At 37.4% G+C, this 21,192-nt stretch overlaps 1 protein-coding gene across 3 annotated transcripts in view; it reads left to right on the top strand.

The window, feature by feature from the left end:
- SPIRE1 (spire type actin nucleation factor 1) overlaps window positions 1-21,192 on the top strand; it is a 132,174-nt gene that overhangs the window by 38,508 nt on the left and 72,474 nt on the right. For all 3 annotated transcript variants that reach the window (XR_010371510.1, XM_064443032.1, XM_064443031.1), the window contains exon 3: window positions 20,426-20,659. Coding sequence is in view for 2 of the 3 variants with exons in the window: in XM_064443032.1 (XP_064299102.1) it covers window positions 20,426-20,659 (234 nt within the window). In the remaining variant the exon portion in view is untranslated. The remainder of the gene's footprint in view (window positions 1-20,425; window positions 20,660-21,192) is intronic.

Here is a 21,192-nt window from a genome sequence, read left to right as displayed (position 1 = left end):
TGATTTTCACAAGCTCTGTGAAACTGACCTAATGCTTGAAATTTGTAGGTGGTGCTAATAGTAGTAGTAATAGTAGTTAAGAAAAGCTTGCATAATTTCTTTAAATTATTAGTTTTAATTTAAAGCAAGCTGCTAACAAATGGTGATGGTTAACATATGATACCTTTTGCTGATAGGGCTCCGAACCCCTTCCCCTTGACTGCCTCTTTGGCTGTAGTTAACAGTCTTCTTGTGAAGGACTGAATTATGGTATCTGTAGCTCTCTATGGCATGACTAAGAGGCCACATGAAGGGAACAAGCACCAGTTTTACCCCGTGGAGCTAACTGATGAGAGTGCTTAGTGCCGTGCCTGTGCTCAGCACTGCTCTCAGCTGCCAGTCGCATCCTGGGTGCGGCTCTAATTCCGGCTGCTTATGTTCAAAGCCCTAAATGGGCTCAGACAGCGTTATCTCAAAGGCTGCCTGTCTCCTCTATAGTAGCTTCTCCCACAGGAATAAAACTACTGAAGTACAGGTTTGGTGTCTACTTTGTGAAATAATCAGGCACTAGACAGAGGGTTGAAGATTTTATGGCCTTCAGGAAAAGGGAAACCTCTTTTTTTGTTTGTTTGTTTTCTTAAAGCAATTATCTCTCTAACAGTTATGGTGTAAAATTGCTCCTTCTAATAAGCTTCCAGAGTAAATAGAGTAGGATCAACTCTTTTAAAATAAGCAGCTTAGCTTCAAAGCCGTAGCAGGGCATAGGTGGGAAAATAGTTTACTGCTCTAGGTAATGGCGTTTCTGTGTGTATGTGCGTGTGGGCACTCAAGTGTGCGTATGGTATGTGTGCACATGTCAAAACAGTAGTGAAGCAGGCTGCATACAGATATATTTTAAAATATTATTTTGAAGGAAGATTTGTGCATGATACTATTTCTACATTAATGCATGTTTAAAAAAAAAGGAAAAAGTTAAAAATTACTAAGGTTGTAAATTCAGGAGTTCACAAACTAAGAATGCCAGTAATTGATGGTGGCCTTGCAACAAGAGCAGTTTGGTTCCTTTCTGTGTTTGCATCATCTTACAGGTTTTCCACAGGATTTTCACACAGTCATCATTTGTTCTAGTTGCAACATTCAAATCAATTTTCAAAGAAGGGTTGATTCATTCATGGGTTTTAGCATGGTATTAATCACTGTAATTTCAAAAGGTTTTACAAATTTATATTTTCATTGTATGTTTTAATCTTGTTGTACAGATAGTGTAATTTTAGATGCCCCATTCTGAATACCTTGAGTGTTACTTTCAGAGTACTTAATGCTGTACAGCACTTCAAGTGCTGAGAGCACAGCCTTCACTGATTTCCGTTTCAGCTCTGGTGGTTCAGTGCCTCTGCTGTTCAGACCTACATCGACAATTCAGGCTTACAGGAAAAGAGTGGTATGGAATCTAGTGGCTTATTGTACTAAATATATGCAGCTGATCTTGTGGGTATTTGTAAAGGTCTGCTGTGATTAAATGGTGGAAGATTTTATTAAAGCTAAGAAAAGTTATTCCTGAAACTAAAGCTATGGAGACCCATGTATGTTTTAAGCCACTCTTCCCATCAGTGGAGACTGAAGTTTTACTGGTAGAAGGTCCCAAGCGAATCACAATATATCTTCATTTTTTCCCCATCAGGAAAAGAAGCAGGGTGAAGGATGGGTGGAAGAGAGAGAGGCCACACACTTTTGAAGTGTTCCTGGTCAGAAGTACCAGGGAGACCTCTTTCCTTCTGCAAGTATCTGCCAAGGATAAATCAATCCATGTGGAAGATAGCAGTTTTGTGTTGTGCTTAGATTCTGGGTTAGAGATTACAGTTCTACAGGTGTCTGATAGTAATGCTTTGACAGAACTCGTTTCTGTTAGCTTTCCCCCCACCCCCCCTTACTTATTGCTTTTACACAATAACAAAATGAACTCACGCATGTGAGAGTTAGGAAATAGCAAAAATTAGTGTTGCCAGTTTAATCACAGTAGGAAACCTCTTGTGCACCCATAACAAGATTTTCATGTGTCATGACAAGGCATTCTACTGTCTCAAAATGTAATGTGGTTTTAAAGCTTATCCTTCATAACAATGATCATATATAAGTTACTAGAAATATCCTTGCTGAATCCTGGTCTGACTAGTCCTCTTAAAATTAATGAAATCATCCTGCAGAGGGGTGCTTCATTGCCCTTTGCATGGTTCACACTATGCCAAAGGCAGAGATTATGTATGTTTTTTATTTGGTTGGTTCTAATTAAATCTGTTTAGCGTCAATAATTAATAGTAACAGCAAGAGAATCAACAGGTTCTTTTCTGCCCTTTAAAATTTTAAGAAGCCCGTTTTCATTATTTCATTTTGTTTGGAGAAGCTATGAAAAAGATATCTGCTACTTGAAACTAAAATTAGACATCTAACAAAGCCTGCGGGTTTGGGGACAGGAGAGAGAAGGGAAAAAAGACAGAGCCAAGCCTGTGTTACTAACACAAACTTACTTTCTTGTTTCCCGTTGCTCTCTTTTGGAATAGGATACTCAGGAGACACTAAAGCTTTCTCTTCTCTATTTAACTGCATTTACCTGAACTCTGTCAGAGTTCAAGTTACAACCAGCTCAAGATACCTGCCCTTGACAGCCTGAAGCCCTGCAGAACAGGTGTAGACCACCTGAGATTGTATCTCACAGGCTGGGCATTGTGAAGTAACTACAATAACTACTTGTAAAGTAGGTTTGTACATCAATGCTGCTTTGTGAGTCAAGTCCTCATTAGAGTCCTTTATAGTCTCTTACAGTGTAGCTGCAGCCTGGCAAACTGTTCGAGGTGATACTGGGCAAATGCTGACCTGCTCAGAACTTATCTCGCCTCTGGAATAAACGCTCGTTTGAGAGGGATCTCTGGTAAAGATCTGTGTGATTAAGTGGCTTAGAGCACTGCATGCACTTGTGTTCCCGATGTTATTTGTCTTAGGGATCTTGGATCACAATTACTGACTGTATTTTCAGGTACATTATACTCAGGTTTTCAGTTTTCACTTGGCTTTTTGATTCCTTTTTTTCCCCACAGAGATTCAGCAGTGCAGTTTCATGTGTGTGGGAGTGGTTGTATAAGGTGTAAGTTACTCTTAAGGACCCTCTTTCCTTGCAGTCTGTACCCCCCACTTCCCCACCCCTGATTCTGATCCCTCAAAAGCTCCCTTACTCTTGTTCCTGTGATACCACCACATGTGCAGGTTTTCTGAGATGACACGTTATCTGAGGATTTACTTTCAAATACAGGTATTTTTTATAGGAAGGAGGTTATCTCAGGTGAGGGTTATGTAGATAAAAATGTGTGTTTTTTCATCTGTATGTGATTTTTCATCTGTTGCAAAGTCTATGGTACAAAGAAGAGGATTTTGGAAGAGCAGAGCGAGTTTATCAACCACTGTGAGATGAGGTTAAAAAAATATTATTATATATTGTCCAAAGTCATCTGATCATGTTTGTTGTCATGAAGCAAGGGCTTATTAGTGTTTGAGAGGGTAGGACAGACAAAAGAAGCCTTGTTTTCTGCCCTGAGGAACTTTTTGGTAGGGAATATTTTTTTTCTCCACTATGTAATCAAGCTGTAATTTCTTGTTTTCTTGTTAGTAGTTCTTTTCATATACCTCCTTTCCTGCCTTTTTAAGGTTATGAATGTAATGATTTCGTTTTGCAGGAGAGAAAGGAAGAATTTTGAGACTTGAACTTGCAAGTCCCTCTTTGGCTTTCCTTGAGAAGCTGTTATTCTCCCTGTTGCTGATTGAAAAGTGTTAAGTAATTTAACCTTGGGGTGGAAAGAGGGACTAGATTTGGTGAGCGCAGAGAATCCAGAATCCTTCTGACTTTCCTGAATCCCTTGTTTTAGGTACTAAAAGATGTAACCACCTTCTGGTTGTAGAAGTGTCCAAGCCATGGTGAATTCCTTTATCCTGCATCACTCCCATCTCACAGTCTTCTGCTCAGGAAGCAGGGACTCGGCAGAGAGGAGATCCCCAAGTTGCAGGCCAAGCGTCCTGTACAAGAAGGGTGTGGGTTGGGAGATTATAATTACAGTGCCTTAATTATTCACAAGATGTTGTAAATGTTTAGCATATAACTAACCTTATTTCATCCATATTTCATTATCTGTAGTCCCACTGAAATTGGACCTGCAGTAAGAAACGTAGATGTCCTAGAAGAAGACAAATAGGTGGCTGAATAATGCGTATATATACACTGATATTTATTTTTTAGAAAAACAATGTTTGTCATTAATGTTTAACTACCCATTTGGTTTTAGGGTTGTTTTTTTTTAACTTAAGTTAAAGTATCCATTACCTAGTCTGCATGTGATTTCCTTCACATAGGGTAAAGAAGAATGGATAGAAGGTACTGGTTTGAACTGCAGTATAGGAGTACCTGTATTATTTCACCTTTTAATAGCCAAAGCTCCAAGTTATATTTTAGATCTTTTACATTATAGTGGTTGTTATATTTCTCTGGTAATTTTACATTGATGTTAATTACTTGCAGTTTCACAACAGAGTAGCAGCAAAAAAAATTGTACTGATCATGTTAAAGGCTATTTTATTTAGAATGTCTGAATTATTTGCATTTCTGGTTTTAAAAGAAACTTAATCTCTCCCACTTGTTCTACTGGATTCAAAATATTTTGTAATTATGATAACCATCCACTCCACGTTTTTTTAAGAATTTCTGAAGTTTCCATTGGAGAAGAAGCTAAAGTGTAGGAGAGGAATTAGACAGTACTCTTTGACTGATGCACTTTGTAAAAACTGGTGAAAGGCATCATCTTGTACTATACCCATGGGAGGATAAAGGTTTGCAAAATAGGGCTGTGGTTTTAATCTTGAAAAGAATTTTCCTCTTCTGTCAGTATTTTCACTTCTGTTGCAAGAGAGTATTTTAATGGAATTTCTGGAGTATTTTACCATACTAAATTTGTGTTCTCTTTCCAATATACTTTTGTCATTAAGGATATAAAGGAAGGATATAAAATACCCTCCCTCCAAGTGGAATGCTTTAACATTAATGTACTAGCTTATAGATAGTGATAATAGAGAGACTATTACACTGTCTCCTCTACCATCAGCATACCCAGCCATAATGATGTTCATCATCTTTCAGCTAGTGGAAGGAACTCCAGTGGACACTGCTAGGTTTTCGTCACCCATACAGGTGCTGGCCCAGATATCCCAGAGGTGCAGCCACCTGCCACAAATTCCCATTTAGACAGAAACTAAGTACAAACAGCATCTGAGCTGCCCAACTAAACCCACCATTTTTGTATTACCAAATTTTGTCCAATTCTGGCTGCTCTTGTTCTTTCTCTACTGGCTTAATAGTTTTGTGGTTATTTTACAACTTGTCATTTGTTCTTTAGTCTTGCATTAAAGTTATTTATGATGTTCCAGTCTCAACTCAGTCCACTGCATTAACAAATAGCATGCTGCAAGTCTGTAGAGCAAGAAAGTTGGTGCTGAGGACACAGTGTCCATGGAATATGTGTCCCAGTTGCATTATTTCAGATTAGCTCTCTTCTGAAAGCCTTAGGCTGGGTGTGCCATCAGCAAAATGAGTGTGTTAAGTGAGCTTCTGGATTTCATCTTCGGTTTTAGCTTCATCCAAAAGGAGCTTCGTTTTGCAGAGCGCTCCATGATGTAACCCAAAAGCTCAGAGGGGGATGATGGGGAGGTTCATTTCAAAAGTGCTGTTCTGATCTGATAATGTAAATACTAATGTGAGTTCTCAAAAGAGGAATGTGGTCGGTCAAAAAGCTGTTCCAGTATGGTTAACAAAAGCCCATTTTACTTGAAAACTAGTGCCGTAGAACCCTTCAGTGACTGAGGGTGCTTTGTAGAAAGCACGTGCTACCTCAGTTTAGCAACCCACAGTAAGCCTGAAACATCATTCCACTTTGTAGCACATTGATCACAGGATCGGTAATGAATGCAGAAACAGGACTGGGAACATATTTTCTAAGTGTTTATAATTTATAAGCAGTTACTTCTTAATCAGTTATGGAAGAGAAGGAAAATGTCATACAGGTCCAGTGTTTTTTTTAATGCTGTCACCTAAAAATGTGACTGAACAAGAGATGTAAATGTGGGCCCTCAGTAATGAATGCTGCAAAATTGGTAGATGTTCCTAGCAGACCTGATAGGTCTGGCGGTCAACTCAAGTTTCCTCTCATAGCTTTAATGGCTACTGTTCCTTAGAAAACAGTGACAGGTGGTCTGTTGTGAACAGCTTAATGTTAACATTTGAGCAGTGTTTTTTAAACTTTGGAAAAGAGCAAAATACTCCAATAGAGAATTAACTGCAAGTTTCATAGCAAGCTGAGGTACCTTTAGAGGAAGCAGCTGTAAATCAGTCTAGAAAAATCTGCTGTAGTCAAATGGCCAGAGAGATTTGGGCAAATTTCACGTATACTCTAAGAATATTAAGTCCTGCCTTCAGTTGAAAATTTCTCAGGAATTGTTACAGGCTGTATCTGTGGTGGCTGCTGGCCCTCCTGCCTAATATTTAATGTTTCATGTAGTGTTCCCATATGAGCAGCAGCTACTGAAGTGTCTACTCACTGGAAGAAGTTTCTCCCTGAGGCCGTGCTTTCTAGTGAGCAGTAGCCAATAGTTCAAGGTGTACCTTCTGCATAAGAAAAAAAAAACCCCCAACATTCTTTCTCTTTTGATTTTTTTTTTAAGTTTCTAGGTCAGACACTTACGTAGTCCCACTGGTTGGTCAATTAATGGAATAAATGTTTTAGCTGGGAGATGCGTTTAAAATGTTAATAAACATTATTCATTACCTCAGTTTGGCAATCTAAAAATAGAGAGCTTTCTGGGACAGAGAAAAGCTTAATTTCTGCTGGTAGAATACTTTTTATTAGCTTAATTAGGTAAGGGCAATGTGTACGGAAGGTTGCATTTCCAGTCTGTTTGTTCCTTTGCACCTGGGCTTTGTTGGCATGTCATGATTACTCTATTAAAAAAAACCTTTAAGTGTACTGGAAAAATCCTTAGAAATTTTATATTAAGGGGTTTATTAATTAGGTTTTTTAAAAAAATAAAAATCTAAAAGAAAACACTGTATTTGATGTATTTTGCTCCACTTTGGAATCTCTTTAATGTTATTAGATCTCTTACTAATAAACGTTAGTTTAAAACAATGTTATGATTTGAGTTAGACTTTTTTATTTTATTGTGGCTTGCTTTTGGTTGACTTGATTAATCTTTATATAATAATTTTGAAATAACCAAACTTTTTTTTTTAATCTTAACTATACAAAGGAAAACCTCATAAAATTTCCCCCTCCCAGCTCTAATTATCATAATAAGTATTTGGTAAAAAGCAATGCTCGTAGGTAAAACTGGAGATGAGGGAAGACAGTATATTGTGACAACATTAAAAAATTGTCAGGGAAAGGATTGTGTTTTCACCAAGCATTTTATCTAAAAATTTTAAATAGTTATGGCAAACAGTCATGCAGTCACGCCTTGTTAAGGCTAATTTTAGCTCTTCCAGTGAAAATAGACATTTCTTTTATCTGTAAGTATAGCTTTGAGGTTTCTGCAGTGCTATGCTTTCTTTTGGCCTAAAGCCAAAGCTGGTGTATGGTAGCACAGAGGGTGCATATGCACATGTGTAGAGAGTTAGGGGTTGGGTTTGTTGGTTGGTGGGTTTTTTTGGTGGTGTGTTTTGTTGGTTTTTTTTCTACTTTTACCAAGCTGGTCAGGAAAGCCTGACTTTTTTCAGCAAAGTCAGTTTTCTGATCTGGCAGAAACATTGCAACACAAGCACTATGATGTTAGCAGAGAGTAGGTGGAGAGGTGAGGATGACATCTGCTCACCCCAGGTGGGTTTGGCAAGTAATAGTTATTCCTTAAAACCAGTGTTCTCTGAAATGGTGTCGTTGCATTTTGTCTGACATTTACTTCTGGTCCCATTCCTTACAAAAGACTCCCCTCCTTTGTCAGGTTTCACCTCCCTATAAGCTACCATTTACATGCGGCTGCCTGTTTCGTTTTTTATGTGAGAATACACAGCTTAATGAAGTATAGTACAACTGGACAAAGGAGGAAAATAATCTGTGCAAAAAGGTTAATGAGAAGAAAATAAAAACAAATTCTGCTGTCACTCTGAGCTCCGGAATTCACAGACATAAATAGTTCATTGGCATTTGAAATACTGAACATCTGATTCCCTGGAGGTAGTTGAGTAGATGCTCTTTTCAAACTGGTTTGATTGAAGATCTTTAACTCCTTCAAGAGTATTGATGACTGTGCTCATTTAGTTGAAGAATCTAGGTTTATGTTTGTAACACAATATTTTTCTTTTATTCTTACATTTTGTAAACTTCAGGGGGGCTACAAAATAAAAGAACAAGGAAAAAAAAGATTCTCTGATGGAATCAAATGGATGTCTCTCCAATTTAAGGAGATTACTTTTAAGCAACTTGTTTCTTGCCTAGGCAGGAATGTTTTTGCTGTTCCAAAGCTGTGGTTCCTATGGAAGTCCAGCAGAATTTAGTGTTCCTTCTGTAATGGACTTTCTGACTGTTACATTGCCTTTTTTTCCCCTTTTTTCTTTTTTTTTTTTTTAATTCCCTCCAGGAAAATTATTTCACTTGTTAGAGAACTATCTGAAGAAACAACCTTGTTTTTCATTTTGCTTTGTCTAGACATTGCCAGGCAACTTCTTTCTGAGCTATGATATGAATTGCCATGCTGTGTGTATTACAAAAGGTATTCCCAAAAGGGTGTGTGGATATGACTGAGTTTGTAAAATGTTAAAATCTTAAAGGGTATTAAAAATAATTAGGGATTCTTAATTAAATTAAAGATCAAAATTTAAAGCCACAATGTCCAAAATCATTAAAACTGTGCCATTTTGCCTATTTCTTAAACTTCAAGACATTAAATCTCTAGGGTGTAGACTGGTAGGTATAACTACATTGGTATAACAAGACAAAGAGACGATGCTGTCAGAATTTATTTCCTGTGAAGTTTAGAACAATCTGATAGTCTAATCTTAGTAGCTATTTTCTGTGCCTACCTGTGCTACTTATTTTTAAATAAATCACTCTTACGCCTTGCTTTACATTCTCAAAGAAAAGCAGTTTTGTGTGTTGCATTGCACCCAGCTGATAAGCCTAACCATTAGCCTCAGGCATGTACTTCTCTTAATTTTTCCTTCCCCTGGTTTATAGGGAACAAAAGTCATAGGGAAAACTGGATGATTAGGAGCACTCCAGCTGAGTTTAAGCCTGTGTGTGTGACTTGCAGAAATATAATTTAGACTTGCACAGCACTTCTCATCCAAAGCTTTGAAAATGGGTCAATGTACTCATATTACAGGTGGTAGAACTGTTATAGGAGGAGCGGAAATAACCAGTGTGAGGTCTCACAAGAAATAAGCAATTAGGAAAACCCCACATGATCTGCAGCCCCATACACTTCCTGCATCTGAAATTGGCTTAAGTACTGGGTGGAAGAAGTAATGCCTGTGTTTTACAACGTGGTTAGGAAGGGTAGTTCAGCTTATTTTGCTGGGGAGTTTGGGGCTGTAAAGATGAGATTAAATTTAGGATTTGAATTCTTTGGTTATTTTGTGTTAAGAAAATTGTGGATGCAACTATATGCTGACTTAGAGATGCTGTGACACTTACATAGAAATTATAAACTCTGAATTGTAGTTGATATTTTACAAAAAAAAAAGTATGATGTTTTCAAAACCAGGAAACTCACCAAAGTACTAACATAACGCCTTGACTTTCTTTTTCCAGGCAGGGATCCCATTCTGTCATTTAAAGACTGATAATGTGGCTAGAAAGATGGGGGAATATTGCAGCATCATTTTAACTTCCAAAGCATGAGAACTCTAAGGGGATTTATACCCCCTGTATGCCTGAGCTCAGCTCTGTTCTTGGCAACCCAGAGAAGAAGCTTTGAGGACCTTGTGAATCCTTGATCCAGGGATGAATTGTGTCGGGGCTGTGTTAGAGCTGTCCTGTAGTGGTTCTATGGATGTGACAGGTCACTCTGCCCTGGTGTTCCCCCTTCCCCTTTGTACCATGTTACCTGCAAAACACATCTTTACATATCTTGCTTTTCCTTGGGCTGAGGGCAGGAGAGTGGCTTGTACAGGAACTGCCTTTAGCACATCCATTAATGAGGTCTCAACATAAGAGAAACTCAAGATTGGCTCTTTTAGGCTTAATTTTATGAGACTGTCAAGTTTCCCAAGCAGTACGAAATGCATTGAATAGGACAGAGAATTTCAATATAGCTTTTGAGGTGGTAGGTCTAATTAATTGGTATGCATATAGCTTTTATTTTTAAATGTCAGCCTTTTTTGTTCTGAAGTACTCGTGCAGCTTACATAGATGTGTTAGAATTAATCCCACTCCACCAGTGGTTGGATATTTACTAACTTGGCTGCTATCTAAGCAGCTAAATGAACTATCTAGATAATATCTCTACTCTATTAGAAGACCAAGTGCTGAACACTGTAGAAAATCTGGCTGTGTGATCCAGGTTTCTGCAGAGAGCCAGAGTTAGGAATGCTTTGGTTTTGTTTTGTTTTTTAATCAAAGCATAAGATTAATATTAATTTTTTTAAAATAGCATAAGATTTTGAAGTGTGGCAAATCTTTGTTATCATCACTATACTAGAATACATGGATAATATAATTATTGGCAAAGAGCAATAAAACAATGCTCAGCAATCGGTAATCCAGGAATATGGCTGTCCCATTAGGGGTAATAAACTGTCATAGTTCAGCGCTTTGACGACTGCAAGATGGCAGGTGCTGGAATATCTTTTGCTAAGGTACTTCGTGCCTGAGGTTATAAACTGTCTGTTTTATAGTAATAACCTTTAACTGTAATAGAGGTATGTTTTAATATGGGTTTCTTCTGGGGTAGATTTCACTGTTCAGGAGGAACAGTGAAGGAAATAGAAAACTGTGAGTGTCATTTCATAAATGGATTCTCTGGGGTTTTGCAGCCCAAAGGTGGTAGCTTTCTGCTGAGACTCAGCCATGCATTCTGTTGCTCTTTGGTTTAGGGTAAGTCAGCCTTCCATGCTATGATTGTATCTGAATTTCAGAGGTAAAAACAATGTCAAGCTTCTATCTTTTATATGGATAACTTGTCAACATTGCCTACTGGTGCTTTCTTGAATTAGTCTAGCAAATGTCATTCTTTCCAACGAGGCCATTTCGAGAGCTTGAAGGCGATTTTGCAGTAACTCCCTTTTCTCGTTACTAAAATATTTCATGTTCACGTAGGCATTCAGTCTTGGAGGAGTATGTGTTTGAATGCCAGTGATCCAGATGCCTGTATCCAATGTTGCTGCTTCTGCAGAAGAGGATGTGGAAGAACAGTCATAAAATCAGGAGCTTTGCAGAGGCTTTGTCAGCCTGCAGTGTTGTGTTTGTGTGACATAGTTAGAGATCATTCATGGCCTAAATGAATAGTTGCCTGGCACATTTGTAAATCCTTGGACTATTGTGATAGTCCATGTGAAAATTCTCATATTTCATGATCAAGATATATTCTTAATGTCAAGCTGAAGTTTCCTTGCACTTCTGACTAATGAAAAACCTCTCAGTAAAAGTCTAAAATTTTTCAGTTTTTTGTTCACAGGCTGTATGTGTGAATCCCCATTGGTTTATTTAGGAAACAAGTCACACACAGATGTCTGCCTTCGTATGGCTGAGGGATCTTCCACAAGATAGCAGAGGTAGCTATGCATGATTCGTCTTGGGTGGCTGTGTAATAAATACGAACATTCCACAGAGATCTTTGAAGTTTCTCCTTCGGTATGGATGAAAAGGACAACCTTCTTACTGGTGGTTATTTGACTTCCCATCTCAATATTCAGTACCTTTGAGACAAGCAGCATTAAATTTGTATTGCTTTGTGCGTGGTTAATGAATACTCCAGTCACTAGAAAGGAGCAGCATACATCAGCCTTCTTTTGTGGCACATCACTTTGAAAAGGACCTGTTGTGTGGTTACATTTGGGCTTGTTTCTTGCCATCATCGATTTTAGGCATGAAATCCGGGAATTATGACAATTTGACAAGAGAGGTCTGTTAGGAGTCAAAAGGACATATATTTTTTCAGGAATGGAAGTAGGAGGGTTTTAGGAAAGCTACAGTTAAACTAGAAGAGTTGTCATGTTCCCAACTCTGTGTGGACTTGTTCAGGTGCTTTGTCTGTCTTGAAGTTCATAATTTGTGAAATGCTTGAAATGTACACATACCTCTGACAGATATGGCGAAGTTAGCCTAACTTTTGTAAAATCTTTTGGGAGCCAGTGCTGGAAAGCTTATAAGACATACATGCAAATGTATAACTTTAACTAATCGAAAATTTGTATTTAAAAGAATAGCTTTCATTGTACAGGTATTTTGTTTGCTTGGCTTTTGTAGTTGTTAATTTTGGAGAAAATAGGTGTGAGAAAGTTCTTGACTCACAGGAGAAGAAATGGTTTATATTGCAGCAGGTGTTTACTCACTTTAATTTTTGGATTAATTAAATGGGGGCCAAGCCTGCAGCAGGCAACTGTAGTGGTTTAAATGAAATGTGTGGGAAGGCTGAGGAGTTAATGCAAACTGACGTTTTGAGTAGATCAGATGAAATGTGTAGATATTTTGAATAAAAGTGGTATTGATTTTGCATTGCTTCATGACTACCATAAATTGAACTGAATCAAAGCTACTGTAAGTATCTTATTATCTTTCTTCTGTAGCTGTCTGACAGACCATGGGCAGGTATGCAATATCAGCCAAATTTAAACCAGTTGCACACGAATTCTCAGGATCAGAGCTACTGAACTAGTTTCACTCTCCTTTATACCAGTTTTCCTTGAGCTGGTCACTTCTCTCTCTCTCACTACCAAATCCTTTGCTGGAGTTAATCTGATACTTTTGTGTAATCTAGATAAAGCTTTATCGAAAGGCTGATAGGGCAAACAACAATTTCTGTCTCTTACAAAATTTGACCCCACTGGCATTTCTGTGGCCTGGTTATATTTCTGGTAGTCAAGTAAAGTCTTTGCTCCTTCTGTTGGCTTTCTCAGATTTCACCTGACAGCTTTCTATTTCTATATAAAACTATATATATATATGTTTAACTATATTTCATAATAATAATAAAAAAAGACAACAAAAACTTTTTTGGACATGACTTTCTTTAGTCAAGTCAGCAATACTGAAGGGTTATGTGTGCTGAAAAGAATAATAATTGGTTTGGTTGGATTAAATGATTCTGTAATAATACTACTTGTAGATTTATCAGATTAATACCGCATGGAAACTTTTCTTTAAAAAATACCTCTTATGTGTAAGAAGCATTACTCTGAGGAGTAATAGCAAATTTATGGCTTTGCTGTACATGAGAAGGGAACTAGAACAGAAGTTTGTGACATGGTCTGATTTTGTGTCTTTAAGATGAAAAAAACATTTTCTCCTTACATTTCAAAATGGCATTTCCATAGTCATTGGGGCTTTCATGACTTAATCTTGATGTCCTTAATTTCTAAGCCGCTGAGATTTTGAATGAAGTTTTTGTGCAAATTGTCTTTATAGATTGTGAAAATAAAATGTTTCTTAAAAAAATCAAGATGATACTGTGCCTAAAATCCTAAATAGGTAGGATATTTTAAGGCAATTTTCAGATAGTTTTAAACCTATAGTAGGGAAATGTAACAACATGTCCGTTCTGCCTCTTTGTTTCAGCAAATATATTCCAACCTTAGAATTCTTAATGTCATCGCCATCTCTGCCATTTACTTAAATGGGATCAGGATAACATGACCTGTATTTAAAACCATGATATGAACAGAGGTGTATTTAAGAACTTTCAAATTACCTTCACCATCCATGTTACTTATTTATTGCACCTAATTCTTTTACTGGAGATGCAGCTATTACTGGAGGCTCCACAGTTAAATCAGGGAATTTAATTTTGTTTTTTCTCTGGGGCTGAACTGTCACTTTGGTTAAATTCCTTCAGGTTGGATAAATTCCTTAATAATAGAGTAACAATTTGTCTTAAACTTGGGGATTATAAGGTATGAACAAAACCAGGAAGAAGAGTGAAGTTTTGTTTCAGTGTTTTAATGCAGCAGTTAAAATATAAGTTGAGACTGATACAATGGAATACATTCTCCTTTCATTTATGCTAATAAATGACTGTTCTCCTTAGATAATATCTACAGTGAAACTTGAACAACAAAAAATACATTTATAATTATCAGAACCTTTGAATAAGTTGGAGAGTTATATTATACTTGAGCCTTAATAAACTTAAATTACTGTTACTTTATTAGAGGCAAATGAGTCCAACATTTAAGAGCTTAAATTCTTACATATCCACTTTGGGGGGAACAAAACAAAACCCCCAAAAGCAAGCATCCCCTTTGTTCGTTTTAGGCTTGTTCCGTGTCTTTGATCAGGAGTTCTTCCACTGAATCTCTTTAATGTATACCTGAATAGTAAAAAGAATTCAGTAAATAGGTCTGTCTACCCGTGTAGTGCATTCAAAGACTCATGGATATAAAATCGTTGTGAAAAAGATCTCCTCGAAATATGGTAGAGAAATTTTGCTAACTCTGGATGTATCTAAATCAGGCTGAATCTTGTTAAAACGGTGTATTTAATTTTCTTTCATATTTAATTTCTATTGTACGCAACATACTCTGATTTTTTTCTTTGCTTTTATTACTGCTCTGTCTTAAAAGGCAGGGCTCATTATATTGCAGAAAGCAGTATCTTGTTATTTCTGTAGCAAACCAACATCTCCCAGGAGTTAAATAATTATGCATTTTATGTCCGTATTCTTTGGCAATGAGTGATTCATCAGAAATATTCTGAATCCTTGCTGCTAACCTGGACGTACTTGGAAGTTTTTTCGCTGTTCTCGTTTGCCAGTCTGTTGCAAGTTGCTCCAGTTTAGTGAAGGTCATATTTAAATTTAGCAATGTCCCCAGCTATTAAAACCTGGGCAATGCTAGCCTGTTTTCACTGGGGAATGCTATGGTAAAAACTACATTAGTATACCCAAGGTATGCGGTGAGAGCAATGCATCTCTTCTAACGGCCTATTTAGACATACTCTTCCATGAAGTACTCCGGGCTGTTATGTAGGGCATCTAAGGATGATGTAAATAACCAAAAAGTGTACTTTGGTTTATTCTAACACCATTACTTGTTCACCCTTCCTAAAAGCATGGTCTTTTTCAGCTCCAGAATTGGATACTGAAGAAACAACAAATGACTTTGTTACGAATGGAAATGATAGCCAGAGTAACAGCTTGCTCCCTCTGTCATCTAGCTAGAGAGGAACAGCTGAGTTTACATAAAAATTTAACATGCCTGTCTTTGGACTGTATTACAGAATTTTAGCACAAAAACTTGTGCGTGTTTGTGTGTCCTCCTAATGGGCCATAGAAAATTTAAGATACATAACTCTGACTTCAAGGGTATCTATGGATGTGTTTTTGCTGCGTGTTATGATTCCAGAAGCACAGCGTCAAGCTCCTGGCAGGCTAATTTAAAGTCACCAGTAGGACAGGTTAGTCTTTGCAGATTGACTAAGTGCTGCCTAATACCAGGGGCGGTGACAGGGTTGGTGGCGTAGAGGAGCTCTGCCCTGAGGAGTGCCGCGGCCAGTGCCAGCTCCGGGCTCTCGGCACCCTGACTGTAAGGCAGAGTGATTCTCCTTCATAAAGTGTGTTGGAGATCTGCCGGTAAGAAATGGGAGCACTTAAAAATAATAGTTGTAGTATAAATTTTTAATAAAAAATTTATTAGAATTCATAAAAGACAGCGCAGTAGTAATGCAGATATTGTGACTGGTTGCCATATCTGAGGTCCTTGTGGGAAAGTTCAAAGTTAGCTGACTTACCTTAAAGAACTGGAGCTTTGCTGCATCTTTAATCCCAATTTAGAGATTCAAAACCTGAGTGGCTTTTGGAGGAAGGGAGAACTTTAGGGAGGGACAGGCATTTGAGCTGAAAAAAAGCCCTTTGCTGCACAAAGTACAAGCCTGTCCTTAGGCTTTGTTGCTTTGTTTAAAAATTGAGGCAAGGCTAGGAAGGAGGTGAAAGCTCAGACAGTGCCCTATTGTGTGTGCGGTGAGTGGGGGGGAATGTGGATTCTGCCTGTTCTCATCTACACTTCAGCAAGAGTCAGAGAGCTATAAATGTTGAGAGGAAAACAGGATTCTGCTCTGAAATAAAAAAATAAATAATAAAAAACCCCAAACCAACCAACAAACAAAAAAAACCACACAAGAGAAGTACTCACAGTAATTTAACTTGAGACTTTTGCAAGTCTCAGATGTCTTTGGTTCCTATACAAAGGCTGTATATTTGAGGGGTTTTTGAGAATGTTAAATTGGCAGTGTTCATTGGAAAAAAGTGATTTGTGTCATATAAAAGACCTAAAACTCTAATGAACCCCTGTCTAAGAGGCATGCCTTAATGTGTTGGAGGAAGGTATATGGAATGGAAAGTTCCATGCAGTGTTTGTGTATTAAAATGTTCTGAATGGTTTGGGTTTTAGGTTTGCTGCATGTGTAAAAGGGGTGTGAGGATATTGTTTTTATATCATGTTTGAAGTCGAAGTGTTCCAGCAACTTTATCGCAACTTGTTATAAAGGAACAGTATAATACGAGTCCAGACTGGTGTAGGAACTGAAAGAATACTTACTTATGGTGAGACAAAATTCCCCTTTCACTGATGATTTAAGCACAACAGAGTACAAGTTCAGTCTGTGGGAAATGTTTTGGGGTGGTGTGTGTTTTTTGTGGTGTGTGGTTTTTTTGTTTTTTTTTTTTTTTTTTTGTGGGTTGTTTTTTTTTTTTTGGCTAAAGCCATGAAAGAACTTGGTGAAAAGGTGTAAAGCATAATAATGCAGACTTCCTTGTTTATTCTTTAAGCTTTTTAGCCGCTGATTGATTCGCAAAGATCAGGTCCTTCGCCAAAATTTAAATGAAATGGGAGCAAATGTGTTCTAAAATCCAAGGTGCTGAACTTGGTATTTTTTTTGTTTGGTTTGGGTTTTTTGTTTCATCTGGATCAAGAAGCATAATTTATCATTAGTGCTGGCACTTATTTCAGTGTTGTACAGTTGTTTTGGTGTGTCAGCGTAAGACTCTCATTTAAAAGGGCCTCAGTAAGTCCCTTCTTAGCCTTGTTTTCCTACTATACCTCTGTTTTCACAGATATAATTGAAAACTGTGTCAGTGCTTGTCACTTGTTAGGTGTCTGAAGTATTATCTTGTGTGAAGTTAGCAAACAGTGCAGTTTAGAACCAGTGACTCATTTGTAAATAAACAATGCTTAAAAAAAAAAAAGTGATAGTCCCTGATTATCTAACTCAAAACCCCCTGCATATTTATCAATTAATCCATTCAATTGTGAAAAGCTTTTCCTTTTTTGTCTTATTTGGCATGTATTACAGGCAAAGTGATAGCACTTATGCATTTAAGCAGCAATGAGCTGACTGTCTAACTTTGTGTTTAATGTTTATAGTTATGTAGACATAGAAGGTTTATTTGTGTGAAGTTGCACTACTGGTTTTGTCCATGTGAAGAAGCGTTGACAATTCTGTGACTTTTGATATTTTTATGGTACTTGTGCGGTTTTATAAGATTCTCAGTAAAGCAGTATTACTGAAAGCACTGATTGTTTTCAGTTTAATGCAAGTCAAAGCAAAGTTTTTCAGTTAAGATATGTGTTGCTTTGTCTTTCAGCAAGGAGAATCTGTGATACTGACAGACACTGAATAAATGTGGTTTTGATCACGACTCCTAAACAGGGAGCTGAGACTGAAATATATGTCTGAATTGGTGCTGTTGCAGCCTTTCGTGTCGTGTCAGCTTTGCATGTATTATGAAATCTGTTCATAGTACGTAAAAATGCACAAACCATATTACTGAACTGCAAAAGCCCCACTGCTGATAACATCAAAGAAAGCAGCAGCTGTCATCTGGTTTTAGCCACGGTGCTTTTGAATGCCTTAATCCTCTTCCCAAACAGAAGGAGTCAGAGAGAGCGCACTTTCTTTATAACGCCCCTTCCCCACCTCCCCCACCCCCCTTCTGTTTTTTTGACATGATGGTGTAGTAAAACTCAGAAGCTGTGTTCAGCAGCCATCACTGCATGGAACAAGACATTATTTTCTTTGCATCTGATTTGGATATTTTAGTCCTTCTGATGTATGCTAAGCTCCTTCAAATTTATGTTTTATTAAAGTTAAAAATTACTCACACTGTGTTTACTCCCAAGTGTTTAAAATATCAAAGCGATTATTCAGTTGTACTTCGTTTTCATTTAAGTCTATTTCAGATTGGGATTAACTTAGTTTTCTTTGTTGCCTTTTAGTTGCTGAAGGGTTGTACGCTGAGGTTGTACTCAGAACCTGAGTTACAGGAAACATACATGTCTACCAGTAGAATATATTTTATTTTGTGAAATTTTCACATTTTCAGATTTTTTTTTTACATAATAAGTCTTATGAGACAGTTATTACAAAATAGCTTCTCTAAGAAGGAAGCCAGATATGCTGCAAACATAAGTTTGATCTGTTACACGTAGGTTTTAAGGCCTATATGGTACAGTGTCCTGTCTCCAAACTGGGCCATGGCAGAAGTCTCGGGAAGGATATGAGAACTGAGCAAGCATGTGATGATGCTTCCCTGGTATACTTTGCTGTCTCACTAGCATTTTTAAAGTCAGAAGCTGTTATTTGAACTGAATAAATCAAGACCATTTTATCCTCATTAATTTGCCTAATAACTTTTCCTAACTGCATTTTAAGAATATTTTCTAAATATGTATAAAAACATTTTAAGAGACTAGCATGGGAAAATTACTTATATTGAATATATTGAATTGAGTTATCAAAATAACTGGCAATAAATTATAAGAGGGTGGGGTTTATGTATTGGTTTTTATGTTTGTTTCTTTGTTTATTAGGCACTGTCTTGCAAAATGAAATTGCACTGCACAGTAACCTCAAGAGTGGAATGAAGTAGGGAAGTGTAAAGCTGTCAGTTTACACCTAGTTCATTAAATTGTCTGTCCAGATAAACTAATAGGATATAATTTTAAGTCTTTGCTAACCTCCAGCCTCTCAGACCAAAAATGCTTTGCTGCACTGAAATCAGTAAACTGCTAGAGTCAGATTTAATGTATTAAGAATCCATTTGTGTTGTCTTGTTTACCCAAATAGAATTTCAAAAATCTGCATTAAGAAGTGTGTTAACCAGGATAGTACCGAAAGCCCGATGAGAGAAAGTGGCATTTGATGACGAGGTTTGGTATGTTTAGAAATACTCCTGTTATTAAAGTTGCTTTACAGCCAACTACTCCTACACTGGAGTCTGCTCATTTGTGTGACATACTAGCCATCACAACACATGAGGAAGATCAGAGATTCAATTAGTGAATGTAAGTCCTACTTCCGTTGTCAGACAAGGATCTCCCAGCAGTGACATTACCTTCTTGTGGTTTACTCTTGCAAGCCCATTTTTTCCTTCTCTCTCCATTTATACCCATTTCCAAACTCCTCAGTTTGAAGTGCCATCTCTTTACATGTTTAAAATGCTAGGAGCTTTAATATTACTGGTAAGGAAAATAATTAATGCGAAGAAATAAAATGTATGTTTAGCATTTTGGGATGTTCATGACAATTTTTTGCTGGCTTACACTGAGTAAGAGGTCACCTGTTTGCTTTGCTCTTGACAGAGCACAAAAAAGAAGCCTCAAGTTCAATAAAAAATTGAGGCACTACCTCCTTACTATGAAATCCAGTTGTTGGTAGTTTCTGTGGACTTTGTGTGCCTCCACTGGCTGTACAAAAGGCAAAGGAGATCTTGTGGGATGATTTGTGGTAATTTGTGGGAGGAGGGAGGCATCTCATGTTTATTCTTTCTTTCAGTTCCTTCCCACCCACCCCCCCCAAAAAGGTCACATGCATGTAATATGATCTTAAAGGTCTTTTCCAACCTAAACCATTCTGTGATTCTATAATATAGTCTTACAAAGTCTAGAGTAATGTTACTTTGAGGTTTGTCATATTAGAAGGAAAAAGGGAAAATAATCTAAAAAGGTCCTGCTTTGTTTTTAAATTACAAATTTTTATTTCACACTTTAAAATAAGAAAGTGGTAGGTATGTGGTATGACCTGCTTTTGTGTGTTCTGTGCTGCATTACTGAAGTACTACTGTAGGTATTAGAGGATGATTTTTATCTTTAGTTTTTATGTTTATTGCCCTCTCAGTTGCCAAGTTTGTTATGCAAACACCAGAAAAGAGTGTTCTAGACTGACCTATTCATTCATGTAAATGGCATTAATAAATATTTTTTTCACTTTTATAGGTTATTGAATCACTAGGGATTATTATATATAAAGCCCTGGACTATGGTTTGAAGGACAATGAAGAGCGGGAATTAAGTCCTCCACTGGAGCAGCTTATTGACCACATGACTAATACCACAGAAACAGATGGGAGTAGGGATGAAGGATATGATGCTCTGGATGAAGGAGTGGAGGATGACGATGATGACAAAGAGGAAATTGAGGCCATTCATTCCTATAAGGATGTCATGAAGGTACAGTAATGGGCAGTTTATATGACATTTCATTGTTTTTATCAATGAGAAAATCAACTCTGTTTTCTGTGTTATCATCCAGTGCGATACTGGCTGTATCATTTTCTGATTTCCGTGGTCATTTTGTAAGGTTTGCTTGCAAACTTGACATATAGTAGTGTTCCATGTTTCACAGTAAGCAACTGAAAATCCATGATCGACTTTATCTTCAGATATGCCACTAACATCACATTCTGATTTCATCCATGCTCTGGGTAGTGGGCCTTCCAGTGTAACATCTGTTGAATTACTTTGTGTACACTTGGATACTTCGTGGGATGTTTCAATTAATTCACCTTTTCATTAGTGCAGTATTAGTTTAATTATTCCTTATCAGTTTCTTCCTTTGCCACCCTCCTCTACTGAAGCAGAGGACTGCTTTTGTAAGAGAAGCTTATTTGTATGGAGTGAGTCAGGACACAGTATTTCACTGGCGATCATTATGGTTGTGGTTCTTGACCTGAGTTGTGCGATTTGGAAAAATAGCATATGAA

The sequence above is a fragment of the Phalacrocorax carbo genome, chromosome 2 (genome assembly GCF_963921805.1).
Source record: "Phalacrocorax carbo chromosome 2, bPhaCar2.1, whole genome shotgun sequence".
In the NCBI taxonomy this organism is placed as follows: Eukaryota; Metazoa; Chordata; class Aves; order Suliformes; family Phalacrocoracidae; genus Phalacrocorax; species Phalacrocorax carbo.
This window is presented reverse-complemented; position numbering and strand designations above follow the sequence as displayed.